Source organism: Lissotriton helveticus, chromosome 6 (assembly GCF_964261635.1).
Source record: "Lissotriton helveticus chromosome 6, aLisHel1.1, whole genome shotgun sequence".
Taxonomy (NCBI): Eukaryota; Metazoa; Chordata; class Amphibia; order Caudata; family Salamandridae; genus Lissotriton; species Lissotriton helveticus.
Genome location: NC_136067.1, coordinates 1,265,862,466 through 1,265,888,788, shown reverse-complemented (window position 1 = coordinate 1,265,888,788; position 26,323 = coordinate 1,265,862,466). Strand labels below are relative to the sequence as shown.

Genomic DNA, 26,323 nt, shown 5'->3' with positions numbered 1-26,323 from the left:
GGAATCTGCAAGTGAAAGCGCATGAGTTCGATGTTAAAACATATCAAACAATGAATTAGTCCTCACAACCCGCTCTTAAATGGTCCTATTTGAGAGAGAAAAAGGAAACACTGCTTAACTGGCTGCTGAGCAGCGAAGAAAGTGGGAGATCGGGCAGTGTCAAAGGACTACGTTGGGACCTCGCAGCGGAGGCTAAAGAAGGACTTATGAACTTTTTTTAAAAATAATATTTTTATTGGTTTTAATGACAGCCATACAGAAATATTTAGACGCCAATTGTCAAGTTATTCATAACATTACATGTGCATATAGTGATTTAAAATATATATCAAGCATTTCCATTTCTATCTGCGTTACTGCGCTACTCCAGTTCTACCATAGAGGATACACAAATATCTCCACGATACACATTCCACTTTAACCACTTCCAATCCCATTTTTGGGCAACCCCTTGCTACAAAGACCTCCGTTTCCGCCAACATGCACCTGTCCTGCTCTTTCGCCCACATGGTAATGGAAGGTGAAGTAGTTCCCCCCCCTCTCTCTCCAGCTCCCGTTTAACCAACGTGTACCCCACTGTTGTAAATTTCTGTTAAACTTCAGTGAGGTCAGTTGCGGCCCATACGTTCAGCAGCCCCAGCTGTGGTGTCAAAACTACCTTTTTTCCTAAAGCCGTCTGCATATGATTCGAGGCTTCCTCCCAAAGGTTACGTATGGCTGGGCAACTCCAAAGAGTATGATAAAAGGTAGCCTGCTGTCCGCACCCCCTCAAACAAAGGTCATCAGGTCTGGACACCAGTTTTGCCAAAGTCTTTCATGTCATGTATGATTGATGAAGTATCCTAAGCTGTATTAATGAACCCGCCCGGAGTCCAGTCAGCATACGGCCCCGGTCTGCCAAATCTGTCCTACCCAGAGCCGGCAGCAAATAAACTGAAATGATGTTAATGTCTCTTCCTTCCCACTGAGCCTCCACCCCTGCAAACCTTCCCCCCCGGGTCGGTCCATGTCTTATGGACAATAAGGGGTGTGCTTTTCCCTACCAGGATTGACGTCCCCCTTGAACCAGTGGTATAGTCTGCATGAACCAAGAGTTTGTACCCCCATCTGGTGAGAGCCTTACTTTTCTGACCCACTAGATGTGTTTCTTGCAGCAGTACTACGTCAGGTGAATGTTGCTTTAGGTGTTGCACTATCCCCCTCTTAATCTTGTCGCCCATGCCATTGACATTCCAAGTTTGGACAGAAAGTACTCGGTCTCTATCCCCCCCATAGCCTTTCACAACACAATTCCCAGACATATGGATCAATTCAAACGGATAGGTAGCTCGTAATAGCCATCTCCTCTGTGCGAGTCTATTCTTCAGTATGGCCCCTTTGCGTGTCAAGGTCAAACAACCACATTGCAAACCAATAAAACAATAAACAATTGAACACCCCCCTCTTCCCACTCCCCCTGTTACCTCCCCCACTGCCAGTGGATTTAAAATGCGGGGTTAGTCAGTCCCTCTCCCCGCATGTACATAACACAATTGTATAAGTTCGGCCATTCACTGTTTGTAGTTACTTAAGTCCCGGGTGAACCCTCATCACTTAGTCCCACATGTCGCGACCAAGTCACCAGTTCCCAACGACAGTATCTTGCCCAAATTAGTATCCGGAACCTTGTCCATCCCCCACCATACTAACGCCTCCGGCAGGGTTCCAACTCTCTGCGCTTTCCTCGAGGGGTTCTTATTCCGGCTCCTTCGTCTGACCATCTCTCTCCGCTGAGCCACTTCCAAGTGCGTCTGCACGGCCACCTCTCTGCTGGCCCGATCTACCAGTGCGATCTCTTCTCTGGCTTCCTACTCTGCTCCACCCCTCCATGCAGTCCCACGTTTCCTTTGGTGACTCAAAGAACCATGTTTTACCGTCCATCTCCACTCTAAGCTTTGCTGGAAATAGCATTGCATATTTTATTTCACGGTTGTGAAGTTCTTTTTTCGCTGCCTGGAAGCTGCGACGCTGGGCCTGAACCTTGGCCGTGAAGTCAGGAAAGAAGGCCACTTCATTATTGTCTACTTTCAGTGGGGGACTGGATCTCGCAGTCCGCAGGATAATGTCTCTATCTCTGTAGTTGAGCAATAAGAGGCCTCGGAGGGGCCCCATGTTTAGGCCTACCTCCCGGCACTCTATGAGCCCTTTCAATTGAGAAGTAACTGGACAAGGTCTTGGGTTTGAGGTGTTTGGGGATGAGTTCCACTACATATAGGTCCACAGCCGGCCCCTCTGCCCTTTCCGGAACCCCTCAAATGCGTATATTGTTACCGCATGCGTGACCTTCATAATCATCAAGCTGTTGTGCCTTCCGCTCCTGTTTTCATTTGCAATTCGACCATCTGCGTTTGGAGCTCTGACGTATCAGTTTGCAAAGCATTAGTAACTACTTTGAGCTCTTTGACTTTCTCATCCATCTTCCGAAAGTCTGCCCTGATGAGGGAAACTTCAACTGTGACCGAATCCAGCGAGGGTCGCACTCCATTAATCGCAGCCATGACATCATGTAGCGTTGTGCGCGCAACTCAGGGGGCAATGAATTCCACAATTTTGCCGCTTGATGGGAGAAGGATTTGCCACCCCATCGAGCTCTGTTTATTCTGGGCTGGCATACTAGGTCTTGATTGGTTGACCTCAAAGTTCTAGAGGGTACATAACGAGGTAGAAGTTTGATGAAATCATCTGGTCCTTTATCATACAATGACCTGTGTACCAAACAGAGGGCCTTAAACTGAATGCAGCGCCTAACCGGGAGCCAGTGAAGCTCCCGAATGGCTTTAGAAGTGGGGTGCCGCTAGGGGAGATTAAGCAGTACTCTCGCCGCTGCATTTTGGATTGCCTGCAGCTTGGTCAGTTGTTTCTCCCCTGCTCCCAGGTAGAGGGAGTTACAGTAATCTACGCGGGACATAACCAGGGTTCCCATCACCGTCTTTCTTAATGCAGTTGGACTGTAAGGCAAGATTTTTCTAAGCACCTTAATGCTATAGAAGCAGGCAGATGTCACCTGGTTGATCTGAGCCTTGCCTGATAGATCCTTGTCGAATAGGAAACCAAGGTTCCTAACCTTATCAACTGGGGCGGGGCAAGACCCTGCCTCAGGAGGCCACCATAGATCACTCCAAATGGACGGCTTATGGCCGAATTCAATGATTTCGGTTTTGGCCGTGTTTAATCTAAGAAAGTTGTGGCTCATCCACTTTCTCACCCCAGCTAGGCAGCTCCTGAAGCGCTCTGCTATGGTTTCAGTAGATTGAGAGATTGACACTACAATTTGAGTGTCATCGGCGTAAGACACCAAATGTAGGCCATAGGATCTAATCAGCGCTGCTAGGGGAGTAACATACAGGTTAAACAGCGTGGGTGACAATGCTGAGCCCTGCGGGACTCCACCTGGAAGAGAAAATTCGGCTGATTGTAGCCCGCTCCAGAGTACCCGTTGTGTTCGTGTGTCTAAAAAGGAGGTGACAAGAGTCAAAGCATTACCGGTGAGGCCTAGAGTAACTAGTCTTTTTAGCAGGACGGAGTGATTTACAGTGTCGAAGGCCGCTGTCAAATCTAGTAAGATCAGGGCCGTCCGACCACCCTCGTCCATAGTCTTACGTATTTTTTCTGTGGCCATAATGAGAGCTGATTCAGTGGAATGATATGGTCTGAAACCATGTTGTGAGGGATCTAACAGTTTCTTTTCATCTATGTATTTCATGATTTCTTGATTCATGGCCTTTTCCAGGATTTTTGCAGGTAGTGGCAGACAGGAAATGGGGCGGTAGTGTTTCGGCACGGAGGGATCCAGATTCTCCTTCTTAATAATAGGTCTAATACAGGCCTTCTTCCAACTGCTGGGGAATTCACCAGTATCAATAATCTTATTGAGTAAGGGTGTTAGCACACTCACAATGCTCTCTGGAACCATATGCAAAACATAGGGGGGGCAAGGATCTAGAGGAGAGCCGGATTTCATCTGGGTCAGCAGATCGTACACTTGCTCTTTCTCCAATGAAGGAAAATTGGAAAAACTAAAAGGGGTCGCGATGGAGTGTTCGACCTCGTTGTCGGCAGTATCTGTTACCATGGTGCTGAGCTCGTCATATACAGTTCGTACTTTAGTTTGGAAGAAGGTAGCGATACCACTCACAAAGTTTTGGTCTGGAACAAAGATTGTATCCCGGGGAGTTTTTGCTAAGTGAGCTACTACCTTAAAAAGCTCCCTAGCAGAGTTAGACGACTTTGGGATTTTATTCGTAAAGTGGGCTGTTTTTGCCTGAGCAATTGTCAGTTTATACTCCTGTAGGCTTTTAGTATAATTAAGTTTGTTTTACTGACTGTAGTCCGAGCGCCACGTCCGCTCCAGTCTACGAAATTTTATTTTGACTGCCTTTACCTCTGCCGTATACCATTGGGCAGTGGCGGATCGCCTTCTGGGTTTCTTTGTTTCAATTGGGGCCAGCTCATCCACCGCCTTGTTAAGCCAGTTGCGGAAGTCGATTGCTCCCTTATCACTATTACCACCTTCAAAGTCCGGGGGATTTTTGGCCAGTATCTTAGCTAAGGACTCGGGTTCAAGCTTTTTCCAGGGACGTGTTTTTTCGGGGGGTACGAAATTCCTACGCTTATTTACAAGGTTTTTAAGTTGTAAATTAAAAAAGATGGCACTGTGGTCTGACCAAGGTTTGGGAAGAAAGGAGGTCATCTTAATATGGTCATTATTGGTGAAGATCCCGTCGAGGATATGCCCCGCTGAATGCGTGGGTCTATCAACTACCGGCTTCATTCCGAAACTAAGGAAATTATCCAGTAATGTGACTGAGTCCAGATCGTTATTCGCCTCAAGATGGAAATTAATGTCACCCAAGATAGTATAGGTGACTGAGTCTGTGGTAGTTTCTAAAAAAGTGTGTAGTGCTTTAATAAAAGGGCCTCTCGGACCATGGGGGCGGTACACGAGCAGTCCTTCAAAAATCAGGCAGTTATTCTCTTTAATTTTGAAGGTCATGGCCTCCGCCTGTAATTCCTGCTGGGGACAGGCATGCAGTTTAAAGTGCGATTTGTAAATTATTGCTATTCCCCCGCCCCGTCGCCATGTATGCAGGGCGGCGACACGAGGGTCGAGTGAAAGTCCGGAGTGATACTGGATGGTGCCTGTCGCCTATTTAGCGAGTATAACGATGCCTCCGTCCGCTTCCCAATTTCCCCTGGGATTGCTGCCACTCCATTACCTACTTGAGTCTAAATAACCCAGGCGAGAGATTTCCACTGGCAGTGTCCCTCCACCGTCTAAGGACAACTTGGTTGTGGCCCGCTTCTGGCTCTATATGGGGAGGCCAGGCTTCTTATTTCCATCACCTCACCCGCAGCTCCTGTGCTGACCCCCGTCAATTGGTACCTCTTCACGCTCTCCTTCTTCTTTGAGGTACACCGCTCCCTAGTGATACTGCAGACCGTTGCATTCCCCACACATGAGCCCAGCCGAGTCCAGCGGTCTCTGCAATCCCCAGGCTATGTTTTCAAGTCACCCGAGCCAATCTGCAACTTTTTGCGGTCCTTCTGAGCCCGTAAATACTGATCTTGCCAGCAATAGTTTCATTTAGGGGCGCCTGCTCTTAGGTGTGCAGGCCAAACTCACTGTCACCCCAAGCAGTACTGAATCAGATCCGGTAGGCTAATAGGGTGGTTTACTCCGGATCCAGGTCTCTAAGCTGCCTGGCTCCCAGCACCCGCAGGCTCTGCTTTATTAAAGCGCGGAGTCCTGAGTCGCGTATCGGGTCCTGTAGTTCCGGCTCTATAGGTCTGTCACCGACGCCTGACCCTTTCTTCCACCCCAGGCTACACCGGTATCTTCTGGTCGCGGTCCGGCCGTACGGGGCCTAGCAGGTCGTGCAGGCCGGGATCTCAGGTAGTAAAGCTATCCGCCGCTCCTTTCCCAAGCCACCGGACTGGAGCCGTGGTTGTGCGCACTACGTGTACCACTCTGGGACGCCAAGCCCTGCTCCTCACCTCCTCCTCCCTCGATGCCAGGCCGTCCCCCCAGTACATTCTGCTGGGTTCTGATTACTCCGCACCTCCTTCTTCCATCGGGCCTCCGGCGTCTCTCGTAGCGGTCCGCACGCTACAGGCCTCTAAGCCGGGATCTCCGTAGCAGCAACAGTCGCTGGGCTCTCACCTCTCGGACTCCAGTGTGGCCCTAGCCGATCGCCTGCACTCCGGCTGCCGAGTCTTCCTCTGCGCGTGTGTCGCCACTGTACCCCAACTGGGCACCACGGGATCGCAGTGCCACTACGTTTATGAAGCTGCGATCTCCGACTCAGGTCGCTGGATAGCCGCCATTACAACTCCGTTGTCCGTGCCAGAGGTCGCACAGGCTCCCTTCCCGGCCACAGAGACCGCCGGTCTTTTCACCAGAGGTAACTAGCAAGACACGGCACAATTATGTCTGCTTTGAAGTTGTGGATGGCGCAGGATAGGGCAGGATATCGAGCGGGGAAACGGGAGCTCACTTAGGCAGCGGCCGTTCTCGGTGCCTGCTAGCCACACCCCCGGGCTTATGAACTTTTAGGATTTCTGTTTCCCTGGTGTTCAAGGGAAAAGTAGTTTTAGAACGTTTCAATGGCTGATATGTATTTAGATATGCGATTAAAGTAAAGCAGCAAAGCACAATCCGGACATAGAATTTCGTGGAACAAGGATACTGTAAAACTTCAAATATTACGTAAGTTACTCCAGTGCAAGTTAAATTTCACCCTGGCCTAGTGCAGAGTTGTATGTTAGGACTGACACACCGAGGCATATCATTACTTTCTGCTCCTTTATTGTCCCCCATATGGATCGACTGCCAAGCTCTTAACCCCATCCAAAAGAGCTTTCCTGTCTTCATTGCCCTCCTCTCCGTCAAGAACTGTGTTCCATCGACAAGCTCATTAACGGTGAGAGTTATTTTGCTGATGGTCGCCCGCAGCTGCATGTGCTTCAGATGCACATGGTCAGAATTCCTCCTTTCTCATGTGAGACTTGCTTTTGCGTTGGTGCTGTTGAGAAAGGTCTCAAAACTGTGCTTTTGCTGCATTCTAGATTGTATCGCTTCCCTTGTCTTCTTTCTTTGTTTTCCAATACTTTCTCTGTTTGCATGAACTTACTGTCCTTAGTTCACATTGTGAGTATAGATTTGTGGATAAATCCTCACTTGTTGGCTCCTAATCCTGATGTATATAGCACTCTGCTGCACTTTAAGGCCTGGTCTGTGCTTTATAACATTCTAAAAAAATAAAGCTACCAAGGGACACAAAAAAAGCCTGTGGGGTTGGAAATATAGGGGGTATCTCAGAAATGATTACATTTAAAACAGGATAACAAAGCGCGACTGTGCTATAAACTTTCAATCCTCAACACTAACTTTTCGTTCAGATGCCATCAACCTTGGGTCATGTCATAGCCTGGGAAAAGGGTTGGTAGGCACTTATGTTAAAAAGGAAAACATTTTGAATTAACTCATATCCAGGTTAACCGAGTGCTCTGTTTATGAGCAACTTGCTATACAGTCATCATCTAGGTTCCTGGTAGGGGACCCATGGCGTGAAACTTCCCTACTGCAAATATACTTGGTGTGCCAGAAATTATAGTTAAGAGGATGTTGGCATAGTGCTTCTGGGTCACAGCTTTTATCATTTGTGCGGTAGTATTCATTGTGAGTGAATTCTGAAAAATTACACGGGAAATGAAAATGTTGAGACGATGGACTCCAAGCAGTGAAATAAAGGTGGTTGCTTCCAGGCTGCCCACCAAATTGTAAGGTTTTGTAAACAAAGGGTGAGATGAAGTGGCTCCTAAGTTGCCTACACAATTCTCTTGAAGACCATAAACTTGGCAAGGTATGGGATATAGTGGAAGAAACATTGTGGTACATGTCATCAAGAACTACAGCAGTTTGTGGAAGTGTCCAACTGAAAGTAAATGAGTATTAAATGCCTATTTCTTGATCCGGGATAAAATCGTAGAATATCTGCACATGGAATTGCTTCACCCTGGAGATGCTGTGGCCAGATGACTCATTCGTCCGCATCTAATGGAAATGCCCCAGGACTAAATATTCGTAGAAGTATTTGATTGAAATGATTAAGCAGTGTCTCACATTTGCATTTCCTTGCGCCCTCCCACTGGAATAAGCTGCTTGACGACATTCGTGATAGCCCCTCCTGTGGGCTGGTCAAAAAACATCTCAAAATCTGGTTGTTCAGTCACTAATCAGCGGTTCTCTCCATTGGGGAGAGGAGTTGGCCTAACGGCTAGGGCGCTCGACCTCGGACCTGGGGATCTGGGTTCGAGTCTCGGTAACGACGCCAAAACCTCCTGTGATTCTGGGCAAATCACTTAATCTCCCCGTGCCTAAAATGAAAGTGTCCTCATGTAACGTAACTGGAAAATATGTAAAGCGCTCTGATACCTGATTCGGTTCGCGCTATAATAAAACTCTGCAAAAAAAAAAAAAAAATTACTCTACTGATATTGTGGCGCCGAGAGATCCCTGTGGGGATTATTCGTTTTGTGCCTAACAAATGCTATTAATAATAATAATTTGTGTTCATGCTCAACCACATGAACAGTTAAGATGCACAAGTAATTTAGTATTACTGCTTTCTAGACAAAAAGCTCCCATAATCTGGTAAGATCCTACCTGGGACGATTCTGCCTGGGATCCTAACTGTCTTCCTAAATTTTCATTTACATAAAGATGATTGTTCGTGAAAGGACTTAATTATTCAAACCATTTATGGCATTCTAGAGTGGGCTTACTCGTGTAGTGTTTAAGTGGTTCTACTATTATGCTAAATAATTTGGTATGGATGGGCAAAGGGAATAAAATGTAGTCATTCCTTGTAGCAAAATGTTTAGGTTATTGTATTAAATATTGTTGAAAAACACCATTGTTTAAATTATTGATAATGGTAGGGAATCATGGTTATAAAACTCTAATTACAGTATTGTATTGGAAAATGTATTCTCCATATTAAATCATTGTACCGGTTTTTTTAGGCTGTCAAAGTGTCTGTTAAGACAGGAATACCCTTAGATGTTCTTCCACAGCGGGGACTTACAGCAAAACAAGTTGAACGTATGCAGTTGATCAATGACAGTGACTTGCCCCGGGCAGCAACTCAACCACGTGACAAAGAAGAAACCAAGGAGGAACGTAAAACCCGGAAACACGCCATAAAAAATGAACGAAAGGTGAGCTTTTATAGTATAGCTCTGTAAATGTCTCTGTTTTTTACTTCCTGTTTTTGAAGACCGATTTATTTTGAGTATCAACAGCAGCTTCTCACCCCTCTACCGCAAATACCATTATAATTAGGGCTTAAGGTTTGATGGTATATTTTTTCTTATTATCATTTCCATCTGTAATTATTCATATTTATTTTTTGGCCATCGTAATAGTATTAATCCATATTTACTTTGTGTTTTATGAACAGATGGTGTGATAACTCGCATATATCCACATTTATTTAACAATTAAACCTGCATTCATACTTTGATGCCTGTTAGGTTTTACCACATTACACAGCCAAAAATAAAAAACCTACCTTAAAATTTAGCATAGTAGCACAAATACATATTGAGATATGTGGAAATTTAAGCAAATAAGTTTTGTAACTCTCCATGCTGCCAATCTGTACGGCTATTGGCCTGAAAGTAATTAATTCCAGCATGGAGATTCACTCCAGCCTAATTTCCTCTATTTTTCTGCTTTTAAAAATAAATACAGACCGGAAACACAATGTTTTCTATGTGTAAAAAATCAGTAAAAACGGAAAACAGGGAGCCCGAATTAGAATGAACTTTTCTTTACCCACCTTAATTATATGTAATAGGCAAGGACAGCACTAATTGCACAATCCCTGATTGTAATTCAATATATTCTTGGACTGAGTTTAAAACTATGTACATCTCTCCCTGTGCACCCAGTACAGTCAGTCAAGTCAGCTGCTCCAGTGGGGTTCTTTGCTGCATCATGCTGTGTTTTCAATATTTAGTCCCAGAACTTGATTACAATTTATTGTAAAATGTGCCATCTTGTCCACATTATGTAAACATTCTGATTACGCAACATACCCAAAGGATCTAGGCTGAGTCTTCAGTGGTATACCCTGTACCTAAAGGCTAACTCCCGGGTTGGCCAATCCCTCCCTCAGTCACTTTAATACATTTCTCCTACATCATTCTCTCCCACCAAATCTTTATCTTTTCTAGCGTGCATGACATTCTTTACTAGAGATGTATAGGTCATTTTCACAGTCTTAACTGACATCTTGCTTTCTTATTAACACTTTATAGGGATACACTTGCATAGCTCCTACTTATACAGGGTATGCTACTGTCAATATTTAAAAAGCTGCATCGAGGCATGTCAAACTCCGAAATCAACTGCACAAATATTAGAATTGCCTCCTTCACGACCTCTCCAAAGAAGTCTTTAGGACTTGTACATTAAAAATATATGCTGAAAACGTAACGCTGTTTTAAAAAGACCCAGACTCATGCCCAAAATCCAGTCAGACAACATAATATGGTCGTTTGTGCAAAAAGTGCTCTTACATCTTGATTCCTTTAGGTCTAATAGCCTTCAGCCTAATATGCCATATTGAAGACAAATAACTTGAGATTGAGAAAATAATACACTCTCTGGTGTCTGTCTTGCATACTCTCAAGGCGTTATAACGTGAGAAAATAATACATTCTCTGGTGTCTGTCTTGCATACTCTCAAGGCGTTATAACGTGAGAAAATAATACATTCTCTGGTGTCTTTCTTGCATACTCTCAAGGCGTTATAAAGATCACTAAGACCAAGACGACAAAGGGGAGTAATCAAATATGAATGCTGCTTTGAATAAGCTCTACTAAAACATAGTACATGTTCATAATTTTCCACTCCCTGGCCACTATAGGACATAAGTTGAATACATTCGCTTTTTTGTTCCAAGAACAGGTAAAGGAAGCCAAAGGGAGATTCTCTAGCCTATATTTTATAAAATGTGCTCAAGCATGTGGATTATTAACATAATTCAAAAATGGCTCAAATTCAGGTGCACATTTAAAAGACAAATACGAATCTGTAAAACAGCAGATATTTTGGATCCTAGAACAAAAGTCCAATCGCATAATTTTACTTTTTCATGGCACCTTCTGATAGTGCAGTGGAATGGAGCCAGTAATCACTCAAAACATAGCTTTAATAACCAAGTTTTATGTGCAGAAGCCCACCTAATAATTCTCTAAAACAATCGCTGTAGGGGCCAGGTCTTCAGTTGTCAAAAGCAGCATCCAATACATAATGGGTCTCAAATCAGCAATGTCTGAGATTGATCTAAGATTTAGATCAAATCTTAGTGGGAGTGTTGGGGCGCTAGTGGGAAGCCTCAAGAGAAACTTAATAAAGGTTTTTGGCCTTTTCAAGTGCGTTAACCCACCAACCTCTACGATCTAGCGCAAACTGATTAACAACCTCCCGATCCCTTGGTCTCCCTTAGGTAATCTTGGGCTAGTGATCTAGGGACTCTGGATGATGAGGACTGGCAGGAGGCGCTCCAGAGCCCTAGAGAAGTGGCTATACATTTTAGATTTAGGCTGGTACAGCTCAAGATCCTGCATCGCACCTACTATCCTCGCACTCACCTATTTTCCTGGGGTCGTGCCCTGTCGGCGCTGTGCGTCAGAGCTTGTGGGAGTGTCCCGAGATTTCCATATTCTGGCGGAAGGTTACGGAAGTCAGTCGAAGGTGGTGGGAGTGCCCGTCCCACTTGACCCAAAATGGCTTCTCTTAATGATTAGAGGGGAGGCAGATTGGCCCAGGTATGTAGGTATATGGCTGGCACTGCCTGCGGGGTGGCAAAGCGCAACATTGCCAGAAGCTGGGGGGGCGTTGGCTCCCTAAAGGTTGAGGAATGGAAACGATCTTGATTGGTGCCTGAGGGCGGAGGAAACAGTATATAAGAGTAGGGGGTGTGCTAAGAAATGGGAAAAGGTGTGGATGCCATGGAGAAGGTATAGAGGGCTGTGGGGGGCAGAATAGTGATATGAAGAAGGGCAACATAGGGGCCTGCTCAACCCGAGAAAGTATTGTCGATGATTCTCTGTACATGGCATTTAATGTACTCATGACATTGTCTCTGTATGATGTGGTCTCGCGAGCTTTTGTTAATAAAAAGATTTAAAAAAAAAAAAGATTATAATAACCCCTCAAATCCACCCCATTCAAAGATGCCCCACATGCTTGGATCCTATATATCACTTTGGCTAGAGAAATAGCAAAGGAGAAGTCCATGTTGACAATTCTTGTAATGGACCCAGTTCTGTGGTTTAGGATCGATACACTTTTCCCTATCTGGGGTAACTATTTGTTAAAGTTGTTAAGTCTCACACCCTGGTAATCAAATTCGAAAACACGGTCTAATGCCTCATCCCCTAAAATTACCTTACCCTTGATCTTTTTTACAGGCGCTATCATGTATTTTGTTGTATTGCTGTTAATTTCCAATCCGTGGTGTTAGCAGAATAGGTAAAATTCCTCCAAAAGGATAGATACGTTTTGTGCAGTTTTAAAAAGGAGAAAAGTATTGTCTGCAAACATAAGACCTAGTATTTTATGTCCAAACATTTTAGGGGAAACATTTTTATAGTTTAATAGATAACAAATACATCCATTTATGTATAACAAAAAGAGAGTGGGTGTCTCTTTGATGGAGTCCTCTTCTAATGGGGATATCCTCTGTAAATTTCCCACCTAGCCCCTACCTAACCCTTGCAAAATCCTCGGTGTACAAAGCCCGGATCATAGACAACAAACCCATGGAGACCCCAGCCGCTCCCAGACTTCTCAAAGTTTTGTCCTCATGAGAATGTCAAATGCGGCATGCTGGTCCATGAATGCTACTAATAGCGACTTCCGATCAATTTCCACTGTCTTCCATTTGATGGATAAAAAACATAAGACGTGGTCAATTGTGCTTATATTGGCTCTGAACCCTGACTGGAGATGTTTTAACACTTGTTTTGAGGATATTCAAGCCTATAAAACTTTTGTATGTTATCAATCAAACTGTTAGGCCAGTAGTTTCCTACGGCCAGTTTGTCTCCCTTTCAAAAAATTAGGATCATTTTGCATCTTTTCAGTAACTTGGGATAGGGGCTCCTGCTGCTATTGCACTAGACAGGGAATTTACATAGCTCCCCAGATCTGAAGTTGAAACAAAATAGATGAGCTGAAATTCTGTTTAAGCCGGGGGCTCTCCCTAGTTTCTGGACCTGTATTACAGCTATGGATTCTTCTAGCGGAAATGTCACGGACTCTCTTCCAGACAATTAAATAGAGACAGATGGTAAAGTGTATTATTTTGCATTAAACTAAAGTTATATCTGCATAGAGTACTAGGAAATTTGGGAACAGTGACTTAAGTAAATGGTACTTGAAATGCCCTCCTTGTTACTGGGAAGAAAAGTTATTTTTTCCTTACCTTTTGAAGACAGCCTAAATTCTGTAGGTGAACGATGCAAAGAGTGGGAAATCTATACAGCATGTTGCTCTGTAAGACTTCTTCTTTCTATTCCCTCAAGCACGGTGGAGATATCCTCGGAGCAGGGAATAACCAGTCACCATGTAAATCAGGGAAATCAAACCAGTAGCTCGAATATTCATATTAGTCAATTGAAAATAGGCATCAAATCTACTCCCTATCACATTAAAAGAAAGGAACTGGACCAGCCAATTTGAAAGCATGGACTCAGTTCCACAATTATGTTTGTGGTTTCTCAGTAAGTGGCTGTAGTATGTCCTAGTAAGTAACAATGTGCTGTAGGAGTGACCGTGCATGATATGCTAATTCCTCATGATGTGTGGGCAACTGCATGTGGGTCACCATACCTGAACTCAATATTCATACTTTAGAGGTAAAGCATGACGTCGCCTTTTGCCTCTTCAAAATTGAGATTTAGTAACCGTTCCTTTTTGGAATCTCATTCTCAGTGTTACACTCTTTCAAGAAAACTGTAAGGAGAGGGAGAACATTAAGCTGACCTGAATCTATAGTTGGTGGTCCAGTTATAACTCTGTAGCTGTATATATGAAAATGCTGTTTGTGCCTTTAGAATATGAGCACATCTGCTGTGCGATTGGTTGTGTAAAAGATATACAATTGACTGACCATAATCACTGATTCCTGTCCGCAGCAAAGAATACCCAGTTATAAGCAAAGAGTAAACAAATAGGAATCAAGGAACTCATTATGATCTGTGGGGTACCTTTCTGCAACCCCTGCCTTAAGGTTTCACGGGAATACTTGATCTGGCATGATAATAAATACGTTTTTATTGCTAACCTTGACTTAAGGACCTGAGCCTACTGGGTTCTTGTCAGCCACAATACGATGACTTGTCATTATATCATTGCCAAAAATCGACACTCTGATCGCAGTTAAGACAGAGTTACCGCCTCGCAGTCTTACTGCTTAGCTGCTTCGGTTAACATGTACCTACAACCTTCCCTACTTTAGAACGTTCTTCCTGCTGTCTTGTCCTACCCATTACATAGCAATGAGGTGACCCAATAACCTGAAGGACTTGGTTAAATTGTGATACATAATAGTGGTCCACACGGAGAGAACACCAAAAAAGGAAAAAGCCAAACTAATTAACTTATCATACTTTTCATTTAGTCATAACAACCTCCTGTGCTCTGAAGAAGGGAGTAAACTATTTCTTCTATTGATACAAGAACATGTAAAACAATATCAATTCTTATCAAACACACAACGGAAAAATAATGTTTTTTTTTTTAATGAAAACCAACAACATAAGTACATTATTTTTACTTAGTTGCTCCATAGAAAAAATGAGAGAAAAGAGTGCCCATGGATGGAATTATAACAGAGAAAAAATGGAGAAAATAAACCTCTAATATAGCTCATAATAATTAGAGAAGCATGTCCATTTATTTTCCAGCATACATCTGATCTCATTGACAACGGGTAATTTATTAAATCATAATTGCCCCGTTATGGATCAAATAACCAATCCAGGCTGTGTGGAGTTATGTTATGTTATGTTACTGAGTGGAAGGGGGCCAACCTATGACGAAATCAATCCGGTTTTTCATCTGCAGGGAATTTAATCAGAACTCTTACATAAAGTGGCAGTGAAGAAAGATACAAATGAATGTTCCTGCATGAGTTCCCTCAATAAATCTACGAGCCACTAGAGCTTAGAAAGGTGCCTATAAATGGCACAAAACCCTTCAAGCTCCCAGTCTACTTTGCAAACTTTTCTCTGACTGCCCTAACCAGTCTGCCCCCAATATTTCTTCCTGGCCGGGGTGCACAGTCATAAGCCTATTTGGCCTGCGTGATGTGCCATCTGACGGGTTCCAGCAGAAGGAACTAAAGCGTCTCAGATCTGTGACAAAAGCACCAGTAAAAACCACCAGCACAAATTAAGTTGCAAGGAGGTGAGCACAATATAATTGTGACGTTAGACGAACTTGCACCCTCTAAATAGTTTTAATTACATTTTGCCTTTATCTTGGTGCCTATTCTCAACCATGTTTGTGTGTAGTAGAGGTGAAGGTGAGGTAATCTGTTACATTCTTTTTTTCAATGTCTAAAAACACGTTTGTGAAACAATATAAATAGTTAATACTTTGGCTTTACAGGAGCGCCGAATGGAGAAGAAAGCCAATAAAGAAGCCTTCAAGGTAGAGAAGACACGACAGGAGAAGGAGCAGCTGAATCTGCGAAAGAACCTCCAGTGTCTCAAGCTGGCATAGCAGTTGCTTGCAGTGGACATTTCACTTCAGGTCTTTGCGTTTCTGCCGTTGTACCAGAACAGAAGACATGGATGTTTTAAAGGCACAAGAAAGCAACATGAACCTTAAATTACTTCTAAGAAGTAATCTTATCAGACTTGCTTCAGATTTATACTTTTCATTGTAACAAGCAGTCCTGATTCTAACCAAAAAAACAGTGTAAAATAAGTATTATGTTTATCTGAGTTTACAAAGACGTTGTCATGAGTACGACATCCTACTTTTCTATAGAAAGGATGGGAAATTTTTTTTGGAGTTATTTCACCATCAAACATGGCATGTCACAGGAGCAGAGGGCAAGTTTGCTTGCATATCAAAATATTTTGTTTGTTTTTCCCCATTTTATATGCTTAAAAATATCTATTTCAAACCCTAATATATTAACAGTATTTGAAAGTTGCAGGTTGTCACTAGAGAATGATACATTTTAACGTATCACACTTTTCCTTTTTTTTTTTAAAGTCAGTATCAGAATTGTCACATACATGTGTAAATTGGGAAGATAACATAACCTGTATTCATTTTATTCAAATATACAACCCTGCATCAAAAGTCTGCGAATACCACGGCTGCACACCCATATGAAGAGAGAAGTGTCTGGACTCAACAAGCGCTCTTTGGATTCAATAAGCACTATGGAGAAATTTGTCTCTGTGGTTCCAGGTGGCAAGAAATTGTGGCGAGCAAAGCTGCCTTTGCAGCTGACTAAAGCAAGATGGTGACACAGTGCAAAATTACTATGGGTGTATACTTGGGCTTAATACATGGGGCGTTTACATGCTGCTTTACGATGAAGAAATGAGAGAAAATATTTATATTTGATCGAAAACTGCTTCCCACCTGTTTCCCCTAGAGGTCTATTGTGGGCAACATATGTCTAACTGGTATGAACAATGTTCACTGCAGATTCACGAAAGTTGTGTTTTACACCCTTGTATGGGCCCTCATCAAAAGGTTTAATGGCTGTCCAGACTGCTAATGCAAAAAGTATGTGCTCTGTGGCGTATTCTGGGTATTTCACTGTCTTTTCAGAATAGCACCATAAACTTTACATGGTGATTGAATTGACTCCTTCATTTTCAAACACGGGATAATAAAATCACTGCTGTACTTCAGCGGCATTTATAAACGTCTCTGCCTCAGTTATTATTTTGTTGATCTTCTCTGTGCGGTTGTGTTAAAACTCTGATTTCTACCATACTTATAATTTCTTGGCGAAGTGGCGTGCAGAAAAGTCTCTTTTTTTTTTTTAAACACATTTTATTTGTCAAAACATCACATATGACGCAGAGCTCTGTGACCCAGAAGCTTCTGCTGCATCAATACATATCAATCGAATTTGACCATTTTCATATATTTTCAGAACACCCCTAACCCACCCCCAGCGCACTGTCAACCATTCCAGACCAACACATCATATCACTGACTGCAATTGTACAATTGTAACACATCAGTACTTACAAGGCAGCTATCGTGCTGTACATCCATAGAAAAGGAGATGAAAAGAACAAAAGAGAAAAAGAAAATAATAAAGACAAGTGGGGAGGTCATTCTGGGTCTCGGTGCCGATCCACCTGTGGCCGCTCGAGCTCCAGGCCACGATAGTCCACCCAGCGCTTCCAGATCTTAAAATGCTTTCGGGGGCACCCCCTGGCCACCAAGATTGGGGTCTCTAGACCCATAGAGAAATCCAGACCATTTTTTCAGGCAGAGGCAGAGGGTGCCACCGCTGCCTTCCAAGCCCTAGCAATATCCCTTTTCGCCAGGGTAAATCCCAGTAGCATGATATGGCGCTTGTAAATGTTGCCCCCAATCCCTTCCATAACATGCAGGACTATCTTCGGTGAGTTTGGAACGTCCCACCCCAACACTTCAGAGAGGCAGGCCAGCACCCCCCTCCAGAATCGCGCTAAAGCAGAGCAGTGCCAGACAGTATGCAACAGGGTTCCCTCCTCATGGTCACATCGGAGACACACTGGGGAGGCCACCAAACCCGCCCTCCAAAGCCTAACTCTGGTATAATATACCTGGTGGAGGTACTTGAAATGGATGAATCGTAGGCTCATTGCGATGGCCGCCCTTCGCGGTGAGGCCTCCGTCCAGTCTTCCTCTTCCATCTGACCAACGTCGCCCTCCCAAGTCTCCCTCAGGTGCCGTAGTGACGTGGAGAAGTGTGTGACTAGGGACTGATACATTTTAGAGATCTTATGGTCGTGGAAGTCCCCCATAAACACCTTGGCCTCCACCGGACTGAACTCTGCCAGTGTCTCCAACCCCTCCAAGCTAGGGGAAAGAGCATGACGGCACAGTAGATACTTAAAAAATGGGGTTTTCGGCATCTGGAAGTCTTACTGGATATCTTGGAAGCATTTCAAAACCGGTCCCCTCGTAACGTCACCCAGGGTAGAGATCCCAATGTTATCCTAGTTGCGGAATCCTGACAGAGCAGCCAATTGTGGTAGGCATCCATTATGCCAAAGAGGGGTTTCCCTGGTCAGTCTGTTCCACCAACCCATCTTCCGTAACGACTGCCTCCAGATCTGGAAGACAGTCCGCGTGGCAGACGGTGTCACTTTTGTTTTTAAAGGGCATTTGCATATTTAATAGCAACATACTTTCAACATATTTACTGTAACTTGGTGTGGCTAGCTTTATTGCAGTACATGATGATCTCTTTTTCCCGCGTTTCTGATGAGAAATCGATCTGTTCAATCAATCAATCAATCATGGACATTTGTATAGCGTGCTACTCACCCGGTAGGGTCTCAAGGTGCTGGGGGGGGAGGGGAGGAGGATCTTCCTCCGGCTGTGGCTTTGCGGATGCGTGGTACGGCGGCGAGGGCGAGGCTGGTCGATCGTAGCTGGCGGGTGGGCGCGTAGAAGGTCAGGCGGTTGTTGAGGTACTTGGGGCCCAGGTCGTGGAGGGCCTTGTGTGCGTGGGTGAGGAGCCTGAACGTGATCCTCTTGCTGACGGGGAGCCAGTGCAGGTCTCTCAGGTGGCCGGAGATGTGGCTGTGTCGGGGGACGTCCAGGACGAGTTGTGCGGAGGCATTGTGGACGCGCCGGAGTCTTTTCTGAAGTTTGGCTGTGGTTCCGGCGTAGAGGGTGTTTCCGTAGTCCAGTCGACTGGTGACGAGTGCCTGGGTGACTGTCTTCCTGGTTTCGGTGGGGATCCATCGGAAGATCTTACGGAGCACGCGCAGGGTGTTGAAGCATGATGATAAGACGGCGTTGACTTGTCTGGTCATCAAGAGGGAGGAGTCCAGGATGAAGCCCAGGTTGCGTGCGTGGTCCGTTGGCTTGGGAGTGGTGCCCAGGGCAGGGGGCCATCTGGAGTCGTCCCAGGCGGAGGGTGATGATCCCAGGATGAGGACTTCCGTCTTGTCTGAGTTCAGTTTCAGGCGGCTGTTCTTCATCCACTCTGTGACATCTTTCATCCCTTCGTGCAGGCTGGTTCTGGCGGTGGCGGGGTCGTTGGTGAGGGAGAGGATCAGCTGGGTGTCGTCGGCGTAGGAGGTGATGTTGAGGTTGTGTTTGCGTGCGATGGCTGCGAGAGGGCTCATGTAGACGTTGAAGAGGGTTGGGCTGAGTGATGATCCTTGTGGTACGCCGCAGATGACTTCGGTGGCCTCGGATCTGAACGGGGGGAGGCGGACTCTCTGGGTTCTTCCGGCGAGGAATGAGATGATCCACTCCAGTGCCTTCTCTTGGACTCCGATGTTGCTGAGGCGCTGCACTAGGGTGCAGTGGCAGACAGTGTCGAAAGCTGCAGAGAGGTCCAGGAGGATGAGGGCCGCTGTTTCCCCATTGTCGAGCAGGGATCTGATGTCGGTGGCTGCGATGAGGGTGGTCTCGGTGCTGTGCTTGGCTCGGAAGCCGGACTGCGAAGGGTCGAGGTATCTGTTCGTCTTGAGGAAGGCAGCAAGCTGTCTGTTGACGGTCTTCTCGATGACTTTGGCAGGAAAAGGGAGGAGCGAGATGGGGCGGTAGTTCCTGAGGTCGGTGGGGTCTGCAGTTGGTTTCTTCAGGAGGACGCTGAGCTTGGCGTGCTTCCAGATCTCCGGGAAGGTGGCGGTGTTGAAGGAGTTGTTGATGACTTCCCGGAGTTGGGGTGCGATGATGGAGTTGGCCTTGTTGAAGACGTGGTGGGGGCAGGAGTCGGTTGGTGATCCGGAGTGGATGGTGTTTATCGTACGGGTGATGTCTTCGGTGCCGACTGGGGTCCAGGCGCAGAGGGTGGTGGTGGGGGGCGTTGGTTCGGTGGTAGGGTGCGTGGTGGGTGCGCCAAAGCTGTTGTGTATATCGGCGATCTTGCGGTGGAAGAACAAGGCGAGTGAGTCGCAGAGGTCTTTCGAGGGGGTGATGTCGTTGTTTCCGGCACTGAGGTTGGAGAACTCTTTGATGCTGAAGAGTTCCTTGCTGTTGTGGGCGTTGTTGTCCAGTCGTTCTGTGAATGCTGTCTTCTTGGTGGTGCGAATCAGCTAGTGGTGTTTGCGGGTGGCGTGCTTGAGGGCAGTCATGTTGTCTGTGGTCTGGTCGTGGCGCCAGGCTTTCTCGAGGGTGCAGCAGTTCCTCTTGGAGCTCTTGAGTTCGTCGGTGAACCAGGAGGCTTTCTTGCAGCCGCGTCTGCTGGGAGGGTTCTTCAGTGGTGCGAGGTCATTTGCGCAGTTGGTGAGCCACTGTGTGAGGTTGCCGGCTGCTTCGTTGGGGTCCGTTCTGCTGGCGGGAGGGTTCTGGCGGAGGGAGGTGGTGAGCTGCTCGGTGGTGATCTTGCTCCAGCCTTTGCGAGGAATCTGTTGCGGGTGGTGGTGGGTCGTTGTTCTTCTGAAGCTGAAGTGGATGCAGCTGTGGTCAGTCCAGTGAAGTCCGGTGGAGTGGCTGAAGGAGATGTGCTTGCTGGAGGAGAAGACGGGGTCAAGCGTGTGGCCAGCGTAGTGGGTGGGGGTGTTCACCAGTTGCTTGAGTCCGAGGTTAGCGAGGTTGTCCAGCATAGTGGTGGTGTTGCTGTCCTTGTTTTCCAGGTGGAAGTTGAGGTCCCCTAGGAGGATGTAGTCAGCGGAGGGGAGTGCGTACGGGCTGATGAAGTCTGCGATGTCTTCGCTGAATTGTGTGCGTGGTCCCGGGGGTCTGTAGATGAGAGTGCCTCTGAGGGTGGTGTTGGGATCGGTGTGTATCTGGAAGGGGAGGTGTTCGGCGGCGGTAAAGGTGTCGTCGGGGTTGGTCGTGATGTGGATGGTGTTCTTGTGTACGATGGCGATGCCTCCTCCAGTCTGGTTGACGCGGTCCTTCCGGGTGATCTTGTATCCGTCCAGGATGGCTATGGCGATGTCAGGCGCTGAGGAGGCGTTCATCCAGGTTTCTGTAAGGAAGGCGACGTCTGGTGATGTTGTGTCGAGCAGGTTCCAGAGTTCCACGGCGTGTCTGTGGACTTAGCGGGTGTTGAGCAGGATGCACTTGAGGTGGTTGCTGCTGGTGCTTGGCTTGTCGGGTGCGGTGCAGGTCCGCAGGTGAACTTGCAGGCTTGGCAGGTGAAGGGTCCGTGTGTGCGCCTCGGGGTGGCTTGGTAGCAGGCGGTGTTTCGGCCGGCGTTGAGTGCGTGGATGGTGGCGGTGTCGTAGGTTCGTCGGGTGCGATGGCGGCGATGGGGTCCTGGCGCTGGTCGCGGTCCAGGCGCGGACGGGCTTGCCTTTGGCGCACAATCGGCGCGCCCGCTGCGCGTACGCGTGGGCTCCATTTAAGGCGAAGTGGGAGGGAGGAGCAGCTGGGAGGCGGGAGCGGGGCGGTCAATGGGGAGACAGAAGGAAAAAAGGGGGCGGGGCCGCGAGGGAGCAGCGGCGGGAAGCGGGGAGCGGAGGGGGGTCACACCAGGGGCACAGAGCAGATGGGGGTAGCGCAACAGAGCTTAATAACAGGAAAGGAAGCACTAAAACAGTAAATAAAGCACAAAATCACAATACAGTAAATGTAATAAAACAATGACAATGACACTAGGCACAGAAGGGGGCAAACCGGCGAAAAAGATCGAGCAGCAGCGAGGGGGCACAGCGGTCAGGGAGGACCTGTGGCGCTGGGAAAGAGACGCCCCTTCAGCTGGTGGGCCGTGCGGCGTGGGGGTGTCCTGGGGACAGATCTGTTGTGTTTCAGATGGTAGAGAACAGACCCCTGGAGTAGAATAAAGTTCATTTTAGAAGATTAAACCAGCTTTATCAGTACCAAATGCTGTCTTCATTAGCCACATCCTTCACATTCAACCAATTGGTTTTGAAACAGTTTGGGACACACATGCAGTATCATTGCATGCAATGGAGTTTGAAAGCCCACCACTGTATGCTGGTAGTGCCACATCTTGGTAATTGATGATGGTGTAGCATTAGAAGTATCAGATTCACCACGAAAAAAATAAGACTTTGCTAATATTAGGGCCACTAGTGCCCCTGTTGCATATTTCTATCAAAATTGCAGAAAGTGGGAGAAGACTGATTATCTTGAATTTTCATTTTGTTTCTCGATAAGAGACAGATTTTTTTTTATTTGGCTCAATTTAGTGAAACTCAAGTGCTGGAAATCTGAGTCAATCAAAAGGAATTCAATGTTTAATGTGATTGTGTAATGTAATGTGTTTCTCCATTAGTAGTGATGTTACTAACGTCTTACACTAGACTTTAAAACAAGGCATCAAACAATTGGGAGAACAGTGTAAATGTAACAGACCTATGTTGAACGCCTACAGTCTACGTCCCGTAAATTAGAGGAGCAAGTCCAACAACTGGCAAAACAATATGCAGCAATGGCGGCCAAACTGGAAGATCAAGAAGGAAGGGCCCTCAGGAACAACATCAGAATGGTGATTGTCCTGGAAGCGGCAGAGGGCCCAACTGTCGATCTTTTTCTTGATGATCTTACATTCAACAAGCTAAAACCCAAGCGCCTCTCCAACTTTTTTTCTGTCGAGCAGGCACACAGACCACCGACACCTCTGCCAAAACCGGGCAATCCGTCTCAAACAATCATAGCTCATATTTTTAATTACCGAGACTGGGATGACATGTTACAAGCGGCTGGGTCCCGCGGGGAGCTCGCCTTTGAGAACGCGACAATTCTGTTTTCCCCAGATTTCACCCTGTAAGTGCAAGATTCAACGTTGCAGCGTTGACGAAGTTAAGAGGGCGCTACAGGCGACAGACCTCCAATACATGATGCTTTATCCAGCAAGCTTTAGAATAATAGTAGATGGGAAATCAAGGTATTTTGTAGTGCCAGAGGAGGTGTGGGACTGGCTCAAGAACTGGCACATGACCCATAGGCCAGAACATCTTAACGGAGAGAACAAAACGTTACAGTGACAAGCCAGTGGAGCACAACTCGACACCCGTAGGCGGCAGCCGGACCGATGAGGCCCTGCGGGACGCTCGCATGACAGACCTTGCCACATGACCAAACCAGGCACACAGCTGGGAGGATGATCTGCATTGGAGGGTATGTTGCTAACGGACTTTACAGGACATGTAAGCAGCCTGGGTAGTCTTGTGCTAGACAGAGCGATCTCTGAGACTAATTGGTCGGGTGTTGGTGGGCAGTCGATCATAGTCCATGCTCCTGAATTGCAGTCCTAAAGACACTTTGCTAGTTTATAGGGGGAATAACTATGTACTTGTAGACTCGTCAGGCGGAGCCAGCCGCCCCCAACTAGTTGAGATGTTATTTCAGGGGCGACAGGTGCTCTACAATTTGGGTAAGCAGGTAGTTTCATACCTACAGTGCAGGGTAGGGGGAGTTCAGTGGGGATCAGTAGAAGTATTGCTGTTGTTTGTTTTTGTTACCTTTTCTGTTTGACAATAACTTAGCAATGACATATCACAGCTCACAGGGTAGGGGAACACTTGATACTGGGGACATTAGTTGCACTTCTGGTTTCCAGGAGAAGGGTACAGCTCTTTTAGACATCATATGGCTTCCCTTGCCTCACCTGGCCTAAGAGTCATAATGTAGAGCGTCAATGACATGGGCAGCAAGATTAAACGCACCATAGTCTTGCAGTACCTTCGACGGCACAGCCCATAGCTGGTACTGCTACAGGAAACCCGCCTGAAAAGTAACCAGTATAAGGTGGGTTTGGATGGACCCTTCTGGCATATGCAGGTTTTACATCTAATTCCAGGGGAGTAGGTATTATACTTACTAGAATGTCTGTGCCCTTTTTCCCTGGACGGGTTAGGCTTGACCCTCTGGGGAGGTATGTGGCTCAGTGAGGCACATGGGAGGGCCGTCCACTTAATATCTGCCCAGGCTATGTGCTGTCCAGGCTCCATACTGATAAACTTCCAGCACTGGGTGCTCTTCTGCTTTAGATGCCTCTTGGCACACTCATACTGGTGGGGGAGGGGGGTGACATGAATGCCACAATGGAGACACTGCTTGACATATCCTCAGCTGCTATCCAGTGCCCTGGCTCGAAACCACTGCAGACCTTTATAGATGCTATGGAATGAATCGACTTATGGCAGATACACAATACCACATTGAGACAGTTCACTCACCTCTCGGCCATACATGGCAGCAGTTCTCGCTTAAACTACTTTTTTACACACCACACGCATGTTTGTTTGCTACAAGGGGCACTCCACAAGGCAAGGGGTATCTTTGATCATTCCCCGGTAGAATACGACTTTTGGACCTGCTGAGAGATACCACAGTACCCCCAAAATAGACGCAATGGCACCTGAAGGATAAGAAAATTAGAGAAAAGATTAATGACCGGACTGATCACTATTTCCAAGAAAACTCGGGACAGTCGATTCTCCTTGTAGTTTATGGGAAGCCTTTAAAAAGGTAGTACGGGGCAGGCTTAGGCCCTGGTAGGCGTAAAGAAGTGTTGTATTGCGTTTTAGGATCCTAGTGTAATTTTCCCGATTCATGCTCTTATATAGGTATAAAATACCGTATCCTAATATGGGCATAGAAATCAGAACCATATTAAGACATAGCAAAAGTAGTCCTAATACGGCTTGGCTACTTCCACTAGTTCCGAAAATCTACAACGATTTCTTGGAAAAACCCGCCTTCAGCAGTCAGGGACTTCCCCCTGCATGAATATTAATTTATCCAAGAACTCATGGAGTTTTCAGCGAATTAAGTCTCTGATGACGTTATTATGTCCAATCTTACGTCAAACTCTGCACCTTCAAGGTATAAATATGCCCACACTTGTCCAAACAAAAACACGGTGGTTTGGAGCAGTTTAACTATCTACTTGCCCGACGCGCCCTGCTGCAGCAAGTGCGGACGGAAGCTGACCCTCCAGCTGACGCACTGAGAGACGCTGTACTTTCTCCTGCCGAGAAATCCAGCTCCAGTATTTCCAGGCTACCCTTGCGGGTTGCTGGGAAATCAAGTCCTGAGAGAGAGATACCAGACCTCCAACATTCTAAAAACCAAGGTACGGAGCTGTTTAGACCCTAAGAGAATTCTTGGATTAGATTCTTGGCAAATAATACTAAAACTAGGCTACACCTTACTTACTTCTTCCCTTGTACTAGACCTAGGTTAGGTACACCGGGGTAGGCGTATTTTAGAAGCACCAGTTGAGTACTTTAAAAAAAAAAAAAAAACATTTTATTGTTGAAACACACATAATAAGCAAAGCTCCGTCATCCAGAGTCTACTGCCATCATCAATTAATCTGCATCATCTTCCACAGAGTGTATTAAGAACATGAAAACTCCCCCATTTAGAGTATCAGAAACCATAGGATTAAACACCTCCCCCTCCCCCAATAGTCCCCCCCCCTTTGCGTAGCTGCTTGCTCCTCTTAACCATAATACAGTAATAGATCGCTCGCCATGTGTATCATACACTAACAGTGTCTTTTCACAGTCCAACATGTCAGAGGGTTGAGAGGGTGGCCTCCTCATGCGGTGGGTCCAGGTCCAGTCCCCGGTAATCTGCCCACCTCTTCCAGATTTTGAAGTGCTTTCTAGGACACCCCCTGGCCACAAATACGGGCTGCTCCAGTCCCATACAATAGTCCATGCCATTCCTCCAGGCGGCAAGGGACGGTGCCCGAGGCGCCTTCCACTCCCTAGCAATATCGCGCTTCGCCAGCGTGAGGCCCAGTAACAGTAAGTGACGCTTGTAGCGGTTGCCCCCCACCCCAGCCATAACATGCAATAGGGCTAGCTTGGGTTCCCTCTGCACCTCCCAGGCCAGAACCTCTGCCAGGCAACAATGCACCCCATCCCAGAACCCTCGCAGCGCTGTGCATTCCCAGACCGTGTGCAGCAGGGTGCGCACCTCTACCCCACAGCGGAGACACTCGGGGGACGCTATCATGCCCGCCCTCCACAAACACTGCCTGGTATAGTATGTGCGGTGTATGTAGCGGAACTGAATCAGGCGCAGGCGCGTGGATATGGCTGCCCCCCTGGGACTTTCCAGGACCTCCA

At 46.4% G+C, this 26,323-nt stretch overlaps 1 protein-coding gene across 1 annotated transcript in view; it reads left to right on the top strand.

Annotated features, from left to right (window-relative positions):
• LTV1 (LTV1 ribosome biogenesis factor) overlaps positions 1-17,010 on the top strand; it is a 206,026-nt gene extending 189,016 nt beyond the window's left edge. Inside the window, exons 10-11 of the mRNA XM_078648994.1 lie at positions 9,064-9,258; positions 15,729-17,010. Coding sequence (XP_078505120.1) covers positions 9,064-9,258; positions 15,729-15,842 — 309 coding nt within the window. The 3' untranslated portion in view covers positions 15,843-17,010. The remainder of the gene's footprint in view (positions 1-9,063; positions 9,259-15,728) is intronic.
• The last annotated feature ends 9,313 nt before the right edge of the window (positions 17,011-26,323 follow it).